Here is a 13353-nt window from a genome sequence, read left to right on the forward strand (position 1 = left end):
CTGGCCACTAACTGGGAACACTATGACACGACCACAATTTCCGACTCTTGTATGAAGCTGATTTGCTGAATTTTCTGAACTATTTAGAATAGGCAATCTTGGTTTGGCAAATATCATTTAAAAGAAAATGGAGGCTGTTATGTTCTTTACAAAGTTAACATACCATAAAACTACAGTTTTTAGAATTATTTTTAATTTGATTTTTTAATGTTTTAAAACATTTGTATGGTAATTATATTTTTTTTTCTTTTCTTTTCTTCAGTGTCATGTCAGAATACTATATACTAACATAAACATTTTTGTAAGCATATTTGTTCCGTTCCTTAGTACACATTTTCATAAAAATGCATAATCAAACTGGGACCAAACTTAGGTTGCTTTGAGGTGGCCTCTCAAACTCATATTCTTTAAGTCATTCATTCATTCAGTCAAGTCTATATTGTCTATGCTGTATTTTTGTAAAATAGCCAGTTTTATTTTGTACAACTACATAAACTATCCAAAGGATGGGATTTAAATTATGTGGATACTTATGATGAGGTAAAGGGTCTACTCCACTTTAAAAAGCCCCTAAGAAATTATTCTCTCTGGTACATTTAATTTAAGTGAAATATTTATACTTTTGAAGGTAATCAAGATGCAACTTTTAAATGCCAGCCCTAAAAGTTAAATTTAGTTTGTTTTCTAAAAATTGTATCAATCATTTATAAAATGAAAGAAATAATCCTTAATTTATCAGTAATAAAGGCACACAAATATTAGACACTATTAACACAATGTTATGTACAAGGTTAATTAAATATGATGTAATTAAAATATGTTTGACTCAATTTAGACTGGCCATTGTGTTCAAACAATTAATTATTAAACTAGCTTCAAACTCATTAGCGTACTACTTTTGTGCTCAGATAGATAAGACCTTTAGCTTAACCTCTGGTTAATCAATAGAATTTATAACTTCAATAAAAGTTATAGGATTTCTAATACAAATAGTCAAACTAGAATAATAACACATGATGAAGTTTATACATTACTTGTTTTTGTAGCAGTACAGTCCTGGATACTCAAGTCTTTCACAATGATCAGCCCTCATTGTAGTGCACCTCTTGACGGTAGATGCATTGACCCCAGCTTCGGAATCTCCTGATTGCAGATCTTGATGTTGAATGACGTTCTATAAGTCGATGTCATTGAAGACACTGATCCACTCAATGGATCAAAAATACTTATTTCAATGAAAATAGTTTTATCTTTCTTAACTTTACATTGTTTATCAATCCTTATTTCACCCTTTTTTAATGACTACCTATTATTTATAAATGATAACTTATTAATGAAGAAACTATTCACATGTTTATTCATAACCAAGACTATATTAGTTCCTTCAACTTTTCTTAAAAACATTTGGTTCCTAACTCCAATACATATTAATTATTAAAACAAAGTCTTCAGCCATTACTCCACACACATCTTTGTCATCAGAATTTTATGTGGCCCTAGTCATGTACCTATTGGTACCAATAAATATTTGTGAATTAATGATGATTTTATTCAAATAAACATAATAACCTATAAGTACCAATATAATTTTCTCATATATTTTCAAACCAAAGCATAATAGTACAGTGACTTTTATTGATTTTTACTGTTTTATCAGTCATCTTAATGTGCTTAATGTGCTGGTTTTTAATAATTTTTTACTACTGAAAATTTATTATTTACATCAGTTTGAAAGTGTCTTTTTATCTGAATCAGTTTGATTTATTTCAGATTCTCCCACTGGATGAAGAAAAGGAGCTTTTTAACCTCACAAGAGCCCGCTCCGACAGCAGCGGCTTCCTTGAGGGAGACGTAACGGAGAACATCTCCTCTAATAACTGTCCAAGCAACAACAACAACAACAACAACAACAACAACAACAACAACAACAACAACAACAACAACAACAATACTGTCATCACAGATGATGCTCTGGGCACATCGGAGAGTTGTCACACCACTACAGAGTCCGTAAGGGAGGTGGTAGCTGACCACGAGGATGCATGTGTGCAAAACCCCGCCGCCAGGTTGCCCAGCCAGCATGCAGAAGTTGTGGATACCAGCTGTGATTCAGGAAGCAGCGCCGTGCCCGCGGAAGGCTGCGACGTGTGGTCGATGCTCGGGGTGTGGGGCAGCGACAGGTACGTGAAGCGGCTCAGCCTGCCGGTGGTGTGCGTGCACGACGAGCTGGGGAACGTGAGGTCGTGGAGGTCGTGCGCCAGCGACGACGGCAGTGCCGTGACTCGCACCGTGAGGAGGGTCCGGTCCGCCCCGCAGAGCCTGTGCGACGCCACCGTCCTCCAGGCGTGCTGCAGCTTCGGCAATATGTTCAGCTTCTGCAGTGACGAGAGTGTGATTCACGTCGGCGCGAGGAAGGGCGGGGCCAGGCCGTGTGCATGCCGTCGCGGCTCTGGCTCCAGCAGTCGCAGGCACTCGGCGAGTTTCGACAATCTGAGCGTGCAGCGTTGTGGCCACCACGGAGCAAGACACTGTTTTCAGGAGGGCAAGTCGCGCAACTTGCAGCAAGCAGATTCTTCCAAGTGTGCCGCCAATAATCTTCAGGAGCTTATTCATGAACTCACTGTAAGTATTTACAGAAACTGAGAAAGTAAAGTTTTTATTGCTGTATGTGTATACGTATGTATGTTTGTGTGTGTTTGTATACATACGTGTGTGTATACATACATGTGTGTGTGTATGTGTATTGTAACGTTTTCCACCCCCGACTCACGTTTGTTTGGGCGCCATTGGTTGTTGCACAACTCCCCAACCAAAGGGATTTTCCAGCGGTTCAGTGGTTACCGAAAAATGGCTACACAAGAGTTTGTCGCATCACTTCCACTCAACCAACTCGCAACAAGTTGATCCAGTCCTTTTGCAGTCTCGCTTCCTTACTCCTCCCCTGTGCACCTTACACCCACGTTTTCTCTCAGCGTTCCATCCTCCATCTTGCCCTTCTTCCTCTCTCCCCTCTTCCGCCGGCACTCCGTATCCCTCCGCCACACTCCAAATGAGGGAATTTGAATTTACCACTGTTTAGCAAGCTCACTTATTCTTACGAATTCTAATTTCAAAAAATGTTTAACCACTATTATTGACGTCCTACAAGTTAGTTCACACGCAAAGTTTCAAGCTAAAAAATAGGTGGATCAGGGCGCAAGAAAGTAGTTCCTAGCCAATAACAGCCCCCTGGCTGCAGACAATACTGCTATCAAAGTTGAAAGAAATGGCTTAACTGCCATTTTATCAGGGCATGGGGGTAAGCTGCAGTCCACCTCACAACCCCCCCAGATAAAGTCATTCTAATGGGTGACTCTCACAACATTCAGATGGCTTTCTCTCTCAGCAGGCTCATGTCAGTCACTGCACTAGTTGCATGATCAACACAAATAACATTCCTCATTCTCCTCTACATAATAACACCACTTATCTACACAGGCTCTTAGTTGTCATGGCTTCTAGTCTCCCACTAGGGTAACCCAGCCATGTTGCCCCTACCACATGAGATCCAGTCATGGCCCCTTTCTTTAACACCCTCAAATCACATGTCACAAAAGTAAGGCTTCAGTAACCTTTGATTAAAGATACCCCGCACTTCATTATTTTTGACCCCCACCAGTTCCCAAACATTCGGGCCCACTGCCTTGCTTAGCCTGAAAAGTCCCTCATAGAGTAGGTGAAGTTTCTTGGTTTCCTTCTTCAAATAATTACTTTTCTCACTTACTCTGAGTAGTACTAGGTCCCCTACCTGGAATCTCTGAAACGGTTTACTTTGCTGCTGACCCCTCTTTAACGCTGCATTCTTCAAGCGAAGGCGTACTTCTTTCACCCTATCTTCCCTATCGATTCATCGCCTGCAGGAAACACACATTGTCCTCTTAGCTCATCCCGTTGTCTTTCATCTGTCACAATCTCTCGAGGAGAGAACCCGGTCCCACTGTGTACCTGCTCATTAAGCACTCTGTTGATGAGCGGAACTGCATCGGCCCACTTACTATGGCTATCATGGCAGTAGGTCCGCAGCAATCTCCCTATTTCCCGCATGACTCTCTCACTAGGATTGCTTTGGGGATGTCGGACAGAACTGTAAACTACTTCTGTTCCTGCCCAGGCGCACTCCCATCTCCACATGTCTGATGTAAATTGCGTCCCATGATCGCTAAGCACCCTCTTAGGTACCCCATACTCACTGAAATACTGATTGATCAGCTTGCTAACACAAGCAGCTGCGGTAGCTTTCTTTAATGGATAACAACAGACCAGCTTTGAGAACACATCCAACACTACGAACAGATACTGAACACCGCCCCGACCCTTTGGTAATGGTCCATACAAACCAACTGCGATCAGCTCCCCGGGCCCCTCAGGAATAATCGGCACCCAACTGCCCTCCCAGCTCCTATTCGGATACTTGGCCTTCTGGCATATGTCACAACACCGTAATATCTTCCTAATACTTTTCTCCATGCTCACCCAGTAGTAGCTATTTGTTGCTAACCACAGAACTTTCTTGGCCCCAAAATGACCATTGCTGCGATGCAAATGCCAAACAAGCCTTTTCACCCAGCACTCAGGAACACATAACTTCCAGTCCACTGTTCCTGCCTTTTCCTTTCTAAAAAGTAACCCCCCAGATAAACAATACCACTGCTTTAAATTTTCTGCCCTTGCATTACTTCCCACCTGACTGGTGGTTTCCAATGACTTGATCACATCACCCCACACAGGATCCTCTCTCTGCCGTTCCCCTAGCTGACCAAACTCAGCCACCAAGATCTCGTCTCGCTCCAAGGTCATCCCTGCCATCACTGGTCCCGTGCGTGGTTTTTCCTCCAGCACTCCATCTTGGTTTTCACCCCCCTTCACATACACTATCTCTAGACGATATTCCTGCATTGCCAAACACCAGCGTGTTAGCCGGCTTCCCATTAACTTGCAAGACATAAGGAACGATAGCGAATGGTGGTCTGATAATACCATAACCGAGCTACCTAACAACAGATTACGCAGCTTTCCCAAACCCCACACTACGGCCAGACACACTCTCTCAGTGACTGTATAAGCACGCTCCGCAGGGCTCAGCGTCCTACTCAGCAACCCTATAAGCTCCTCTTCCCCCTTCTCACCTCGTTGAAAGCACTTCACCCCTATTCCGTAACTGGATGCATCAGTGCACAAAAAAAAAAGGTTTGTTCATGTTAGGATGCCTTACTATACAGTTGTCAATAAACAAGGCCTTTGCTCGCTCAAAACTGTCTTCACACTCCTGCTCCCACTGCCACTTACAACCTTTCTTTAATAACCTGAGTAATGGTTCCACAGTATCAGCAAATCTTTCGGCAAACCGCCGGTAAAAATTACACAACCCTAAAAATCCCTTCAGCTCCTTGACTGACTGTGGCCTAGGAAAATCTTTTATTAAATTTACTTTATCAGGGTCCGGTCTGATCCCCTCTGCACTGAGCTGAAACCCCAAAAACTTTACTTCTCTTCTCAGAAATTTTGACTTGGATAACCTCAGTGTCAGGTTCACCTCTCTAAGCCTACACAACAGTTTATCCCAAATCTGTACATGCTGTTCAAATGTCTCTGTGGCAATCAGAACATCATCTACATAAGTATGCACCACTGACTCTAGCTCAAGTCCCAACGAAGCATCCACCACTCTGCAGAACTCCCCAACGCTATTTGGTAGACCAAAAGGGAGCACTTTAAATTGATACGACCGCCCTCTGTACAAAAAAGCTGTATACGGCCTATCGTCCTTCTTTAGAGGTACCTGCCAATACCCTTTTGTGAAGTCGGTCGTGCTGATATATTTACTGCCGTAAAATGATTCAAACAGGAAATCAGGTTCGACCGGGATTTGCCTGTCAGGCACAATATGATCTTTCACCCCCCGGGAATCAACACAAATTCGTACACTCCCGTCGCTTTTCCTTACACACACAAGCGGATTGACAAATGGGCTGTTCCCCCGCTCTATAAATACCCTTCTCCACCATTTCTTTGATCTGTCTTTCCTTTTCCTCGCTGCATACTCTAGGTATTGGGTAACTTTTCCCTTTGAATGCGGTGGTTCTGGTCACCGGTATGGTTGCAGTATACTCGGTTGTCAGCCCTGGCTCGTCGCTGAACACATCACTATAGCGGTGCAGTACTTCCCACAGCTGCTCTCTCTCCCCTTCACTCCCCTCCTCACAGGCCGCCAACACACTGTCCAACCTCTCCTCCCAGCCACTCAAGGACACATGGCTCCTGCTTATCTCTTCCCCTCCTACAGCAAGCGCTAGTTCTCTCTCCTCTCTCCCCTTCTCCCCTTCTCCCCTTCTCCCACTCCTCTACGTACTGCACTTGCAGCGACCCCCCACGCCGCTCGAACACCGTTGTGCCCTGCAGCATTCTGTATTCTTTAGTGCTTACGAAAATACTCCCTGTCACAAAGCTTACTACTACCTCGTGCGTTGCCATGAAATCAATGCCAATTATTATTTCCTTAGCTAACTGTGGGATGACCAAACAGTTTGCAAAATACTCATCTGGCCCTATCTTGAAATTCAGATATACCTGTTTATTTACTTTCTTGCTTTTTCCCCTTGTTGCTCCTATTATGGTTAACTGCGGCACCGAAAGTACCGGAAACTCATATCCTAACCTGTTTAAGTTCTCCAGAAACTGTTCGCACACACCAGACACTTCCGACCCGGAATCAAACAAGATTGCCACACCCTGGTCTCCTACTTTGCATGCCAGTTCCGGAACGACTCTGCCTTTCACTACAGTTTCTGCCTCGTTTAATAAAAAACTTCTATCGTCAGTGATAATTACATCAATACTATCACGGGTTTCTGCCCGGTCAACAGACTGCCTCCTATCAGTGTGGATCTGCCTAACCTGGCAGCTTAGGCTAGGCGACCCTCTCCGTTTCCCGGAACAGCACCGTCCTTGTGTTCATTGTTTTGATTTCTGTCTGTCCTTTCTCCTGCTCCGCGCCCTTCACCGGCTGTCGCCCAGTCTCTCTTCCTCTCACCCCTCCATCTGTCCCTCCCCCCTCCTTGCCACCCCCCTCAAAAGTTGCTGTTGCCATCGGCTGGCCTGCCTTCTTCCCTGCCTTCCCCCCTCACATTCCCGGGGTGACCTTGGGCGTCCCTCCCCTCCTGCGCTTCTCCACTCCCTCCGTCGCCTCTTTGGTCTCCGCTGCTTTCCCCCATCCCTCGCTCTAAGCGATGGTCTGTGCCACGATTTCCTGTCCTGTAAAATCCTCCCCCCTGCTCACGCAGCGCATTGAGCCTATCCAACTCCTTCAGCACTTTTCTAAGTTGCTCAATTGTCGTGATTTCCTTGCCCACTAATGCCTCCTGCACCCGCAGTGGTGACTGTGTGTAAATCATGGTTATTATTTCCTCCTCACCTAATGGCGTGTCATAGTACCTGGCTCTTTCTACCACACTACTCAGATGGCTCTCCAGGCTCCCTTCAACACACCGTCCCCGGTACAGTTCAGCTCTATCAGTTCCCTGAATTCTCTTGTCCCAGTATTCCGCGGTAAACTCACACTGGAAGTCAGCAAAATTTGCCATTCGGTGGTCACAGAGCCTAAGCCAGTTGCTACTACCCCCTGTTATTGACCTCTTGGCCACTACCAATTTCTCCTCACTCCCACAACCATACATAGAAAAAAACTCCTTTAGGTTGCTGGTATGTTTACGCGGGTGTACATTTCCGTTCCCGGTGAACTTCGGTATGTCTCGATCGTGGTACTGTGGTGCACAACGTCCGCCCCTACTTGTGTTGTCCTCCCTGGTCTCTCCCCATTTGTTTACTTCCCCCTGACTTTCACAGGTAGCTGTTTCTACTGCTGCACTTCCCAGCCTGCTTGTTCGACTCCGGTTAACAGGCTCACTTTCCCCTGGCTGCACCCTGACCTCCTGTTCCAGCGCTAACATTTTATTCCCAAGCCTTGTTATTTCCTGGCTATAGTCGCCGCACGGTAAGTTCATACTTTTAGGAAGCCCTGCTTCAAGCTGGGATCTATTTTCAAGGTGACTATGTATCCTTCCGCCAAATATCAACAATAACATTGCCATGTGGAAAACCATGTGACTACCACATGGCAATGTTTTGGTTGGGTAACTGTCAAATAGGGATGTAATTAATGGATAATAAAATTACACTGCAATTTTTATAATTGGTTAAATGTCAGTAGAAAATGTCATAACACCATGTTTAATAATTCAAATATTAAATATAAAAAAATCTAAGCAAATTTTTATAGTTTAGAGTTTAAACCCAGCGTGGTGCTGTGTCTTCACATAATATCTATAAAAATTGATGTTAAGTTTTACAAAAGAAATTTTGCTGCTTCGAGATTACTATATCACAAAGTGCTATGGTTGAAAGCATGAAAATTATGTCAGTATCATTTATGAAGAATTTAACTTTAAGAAATTATTCAGTATGAGGTAGCTATGTAAACTGTTAGTTTCCTAAAGCCGTGAGTGCCAGGCACATCACTGCCATTACATCGAGAGGTCATTTGTGAATAGAAAATAACAAGTTAGGGTAAATATGTAGTTGGGCGGTATTTGCGAAAAAAAATGTTAAAAATCCGAAAATACCTTTATTGTATGCTCTTCAACTTCCTCTTTTCATTAAAAGCGGCGAAGGTAAGAAATTCCAACTACTTTAGAAGATATCGAATTTTTAAATTTCATCACAATACCAGTGCATTAATGTGGCGATTATCATTGTTTCTTGTTTACGTACGAGTATCTACTTTTTTTATTGGATAATGATGTCACGTGATTGTTCGTGATAGGCCAGAATTCAAACGAACCAATACGTGATTATTTAGTTCATTTATTGTTTAAAACGGTGTTTAATTACCGCCTCCAACTTAGGTGAGTTTTTAACGTTTCTAATTTTAAAGTCTTATTTGTTATTTTGATATTGTTGCGCAAGTAATAAGTAACAAAAAAAATACGTGAGTTATTACTGTGCATCCTTTGTTACGGGTTTGTTAGGTAAGGTCAGTTACATTATAAATAATTTAAAACTAAAGAATAATTAAAATTAATTCACATTATTTTTAATGTCGGCTTAGTTTGAAAGTATTAATAATGTAACTGACCTGACCTAATCAACCATTTTATTAATTACGCATTGACGATTCGCGTATTCACGAACACACAGCAAAATAACAAAAATGGCGTCGCTCGAATGGTTCCACAGGTCTTGTATTGCAAAATTAAAAAATTCTATATCTCCTAAAGTATTTGGAATTTCTTATCTCCGCCGCTTTTAATGAAAAGAGGACGTTGAAGAGCATAAAATAAAGGTATTTTCGGATTTTTAACATTTTTTTTCGCAAATACCGCCCAACTACATATTTACCCAAGTTAGTAACACTTTTCTGGCACTACGAACCGAGTCAAGTATCGGTTAAAGGTTATGGCTAACCAACATGTGTTTTGTAATTAGAGGCATTATTTTCTATCAAGCAGAATAAATTTTAAATTCAAATTCTAAGTTATACATTAAACATTTCTGTAAGTGTGTATTTTTATGTGTATGTGGTTTGTTTCATATAAAAACTATATCACTTAAGTATGTACAATGCAGAAAAGAAATTGTTGCCATAAAAAACTTAACTTAAGAATCTGTAATAAAATAAATATATTAAATAAATCGAAACTCAGCAATAAATTATCACTACCATCAATATTATGTTATATCCTGTAATGAAACTAATGTTTAAGAATCACATATAAACACAGCAGAGAAATTACATATCACTAAACACGTTATCCAGAACACCTGTAATTAAAAAGCATACATTAGCACATTTACCCTGAGCATATATTCAAATGCTGTATTTTTTTATGGTTACAGGTGTTAACAAAAAGTCATGACAACAACCTACGTAGAGTTGAATTTCTACTCAAGTTTTTTAAAATGCATTCTAATTATTGACAATTATGTTTCCTAACCTAACCAAAATTTACCAAACCTAATTTCATGTAAATAAACATCATTTGGGGTGGGTTAGGTTACATTATGTTGGTTGAGGATAGGTTATGTTAGGTTAGTATCTGTGTACATGCCCTTACATTTAATATGTTTTGCTTGTGGGACATTACCTAATATATAAACGAAAATATAAGAACGTGTCTGTTTGTAATTTTCCCGACATTCAAAACAAGAAAGCTGCGAGGAAGGTACTTTTACACTATTTTACAAACACGGCCCAACCTAACGGAACGTTTTCACGCACATACTTTCATAACGTGTTAATTAGTCACGCACTTTTTCACGGTCGTGACGCCCAGATCTAGAAGAAATGCTGTCATTTCTGCGACATCACCCTGTTCCAGTTGACCTGTATTTATTAACATCGTAACTCTTCGTGCCACGTCGATAATATCGTGCTGTCTCCTTCTTTACATTCATTTTAATAACCTAACAAACCGTAATAACTAACACAAAGTTACACTGTAAAAGCAATAGTTCACTACAAGTTACAATTAAGACAACCCTTTAAAATTAGAAAATTAATTAGTACACAAATACACTGGATGTTTTCGGAAAATCAGAAGTCGTTTTGAGCTAACAAGCGTTCAACATGGCTCGGGCCGACACACAGTTACGTAGGTGATTCATCCGCAACAGCTTGCAACGTCATCTGTAAACAAAATAACTTAACTTTCGTATATATTAAACAATATTACTCCAGGATCTGGAAGTAAACATATGTGAAACATTTTCAGCAATATTTATCGTTATTTCAGCTGTTCAAAATTACATACTAAGGAACTATTTCTTCAAGTGTGTAGCCAACATACCGATAAATATCGTTGCCACGCGTGTTTAAAAACTTACATATAAAATTAACAAATACAAATTATTTCAGTATTCATACACACGTACGGAAACGTAATAGCTTGATAAATTATGTCGTCCTATTTTGATTATTTATTTGTCAAACAAATTGCACAATAGTAAACCAAATATTCTTAGTTCCATTTTTCAACAGTTCTTCCCAAAAGTACGAACTTACCGTGCGGCGATGCTCAGCAACCTGTCCGCTGACCTCCATCCACCTTCCCTCTCCCTGTTCCTGCCCACTCTCTACTACTCTCAGGCGATTTTCACCCTCACCCAAACGCAGTTCACAGGAGTTCTCAAAGCTAATCTGCCTAGCCATCACTTTATCTCCTTCCTCCCTCATTTCTTTTCTGAAAGCACTCATTTTCTCCCGCAATCCAATAAACTGATTATTCTGTTCACGAAATTTGTTCTCCACCGTTAGTTGGAATGATTGCTGACGTTTGATAATTTCCCTCAACATGTCCATGACTTCACTACTTTCGCTACCTTGCGGAAATAGCGGTGTGCTGACGGCCGCACTGGGTGGGTTAACAACGCTCGCGCCAGCCCCTTCACCATCTCTCTCCCTTCCCCTACTTTCCCCTCCTTCAGCGGTTATCCCCACATCCTTCTCATTCCCGTTACTCCGTTCTGCGTCACCCCTCGCGCCACCGCTACGAGTATCTACTGGGGCCATGACTGTCTCCTGTGTTTACAATACTTAAACCACTTGCACAAAGGTTATATAACTCCTAATTACGTAACTATGTTTACCCTGATCCACAAAACACTTGAAAGCAGGACAAGAATAACAGGCATACGGCCATAGTTATAGAACACAAAGAACAACTATTGTTTCACAGGAGCTCGGCTCGACGGAAAACCACACCATGTTACAGTTACTTCTTTCCTCCGCTAAACACAACTCCCTCAAAAACCCGCGGAACACGGCTCATCCATCCACAATCTCGTATCGGCACTTCACTCATGTTTGTTATGGCAAATTACACTGACCTTAATCATCCTGTTTCAGGAATACCTTACACGCAGCTTCTCCTTTGTTTCTCTTCTCTCGTAGCCATATTTCTCCCTGAATACTTCTTTCTTCAGGTCCCTGTTCGGGCGCCAGCTCAGTTGTAACGTTTTCCACCCCCGACTCACGTTTGTTCGGGCGCCATTGGTTGTTGCACAACTCCCCAACCAAAGGGATTTTCCAGCGGTTCAGTGGTTACCGAAAAATGGCTACACAAGAGTTTGTCGCATCACTTCCACTCAACCAACTCGCAACACGTTGATCCAGTCCTTTTGCAGTCTCGCTTCCTTACTCCTCCCCTGTGCACCTTACACCCATGTTTTCTCTCAGCGTTCCATCCTCCATCTTGCCCTTCTTCCTCTCTCCCCTCTTCCGCCGGCACTCCGTATCCCTCCGCCACACTCCAAATGAGGGAATTTGAATTCACCACTGTTTAGCAAGCTCACTTATTCTTACGAAGTCTAATTTCAGAAAATGTTTAACCACTATTATTGACGTCCTACAAGTTAGTTCACACGCAAAGTTTCAAGCTAAAAAATAGGTGGATCAGGGCGCAAGAAAGTAGTTCCTAGCCAATAACAGCCCCCTGGCTGCAGACAATACTGCTATCAAAGTTGGAAGAAATGGCTTAACTGCCATTTTATCAGGGAATGGGGGTAAGCTGCAGTCCACCTCACAGTATATTGTGTGTGTGTGTGTGCGTGTGTGTGCGTGTGTGTGTGTCTGTCTGTGTGTGTGTTAAAGGTACAAAAATCATGTTAATTCCGGTTGTGAAATTGAATTTGGAAGTCACATTATGTACATAATTGTATGATCAACTGTTTTCTTTTCATGATTGCATATCCCAGCAATAAATGAAAATGATAGTGAAAGTGTTAAGCTCTAAATTTAAGAATTATGTACTAAGAAAATGTATTACTTGTTACTTTTTAGGGTTTTTGTGAATACTGTTATTCTTTTATTAAACTAAAACAATATCCTTGTAAAATTCTGCCATAATGTTATCTTAAGGAATTTGTTTCCAGAACTATAACAAGCCTCCCCTTTTTTTTTGGTTAGGGGAGAAAGGGAAAAAAACAATATTTGCTACTTGGTAATCTCATGGCTTTTAAGGGGAAAAATGTTCATGAAATTGAAAATTAAACACCATTGTTATATATACATAAATCTTTTTTTATCAGATCAAGAAAAAAATTATGAAATTTAAATAAGACAGATACAAAACGAAAATATTTTTTCACTTGTAAACTTGTCTACAGATATTATGGATTGTGAACTGTTTTATATATAATAGGTAGAACATTTGTTGCAATGTTAACTTACCTTTAAGAGAATTTAATTACCTACTTAGAACTTTTTTATTTCAATTGTCATTGCATTTGTACATATCATGTGACATTTTCATATCCTGGGTT

At 41.3% G+C, this 13353-nt stretch overlaps 1 protein-coding gene across 3 annotated transcripts in view; it reads left to right on the forward strand.

The window, feature by feature from the left end:
* The window catches only part of LOC134542857 (uncharacterized), a 116435-nt gene that overhangs the window by 90262 nt on the left and 12820 nt on the right, over nucleotides 1-13353 (forward strand). For all 3 annotated transcript variants that reach the window (XM_063387430.1, XM_063387446.1, XM_063387438.1), the window contains exon 8: nucleotides 1771-2622. In XM_063387430.1, coding sequence (XP_063243500.1) covers nucleotides 1771-2622 — 852 coding nt within the window. The remainder of the gene's footprint in view (nucleotides 1-1770; nucleotides 2623-13353) is intronic.

Source organism: Bacillus rossius, chromosome 1, assembly GCF_032445375.1.
Source record: "Bacillus rossius redtenbacheri isolate Brsri chromosome 1, Brsri_v3, whole genome shotgun sequence".
Classification (NCBI taxonomy): Eukaryota; Metazoa; Arthropoda; class Insecta; order Phasmatodea; family Bacillidae; genus Bacillus; species Bacillus rossius.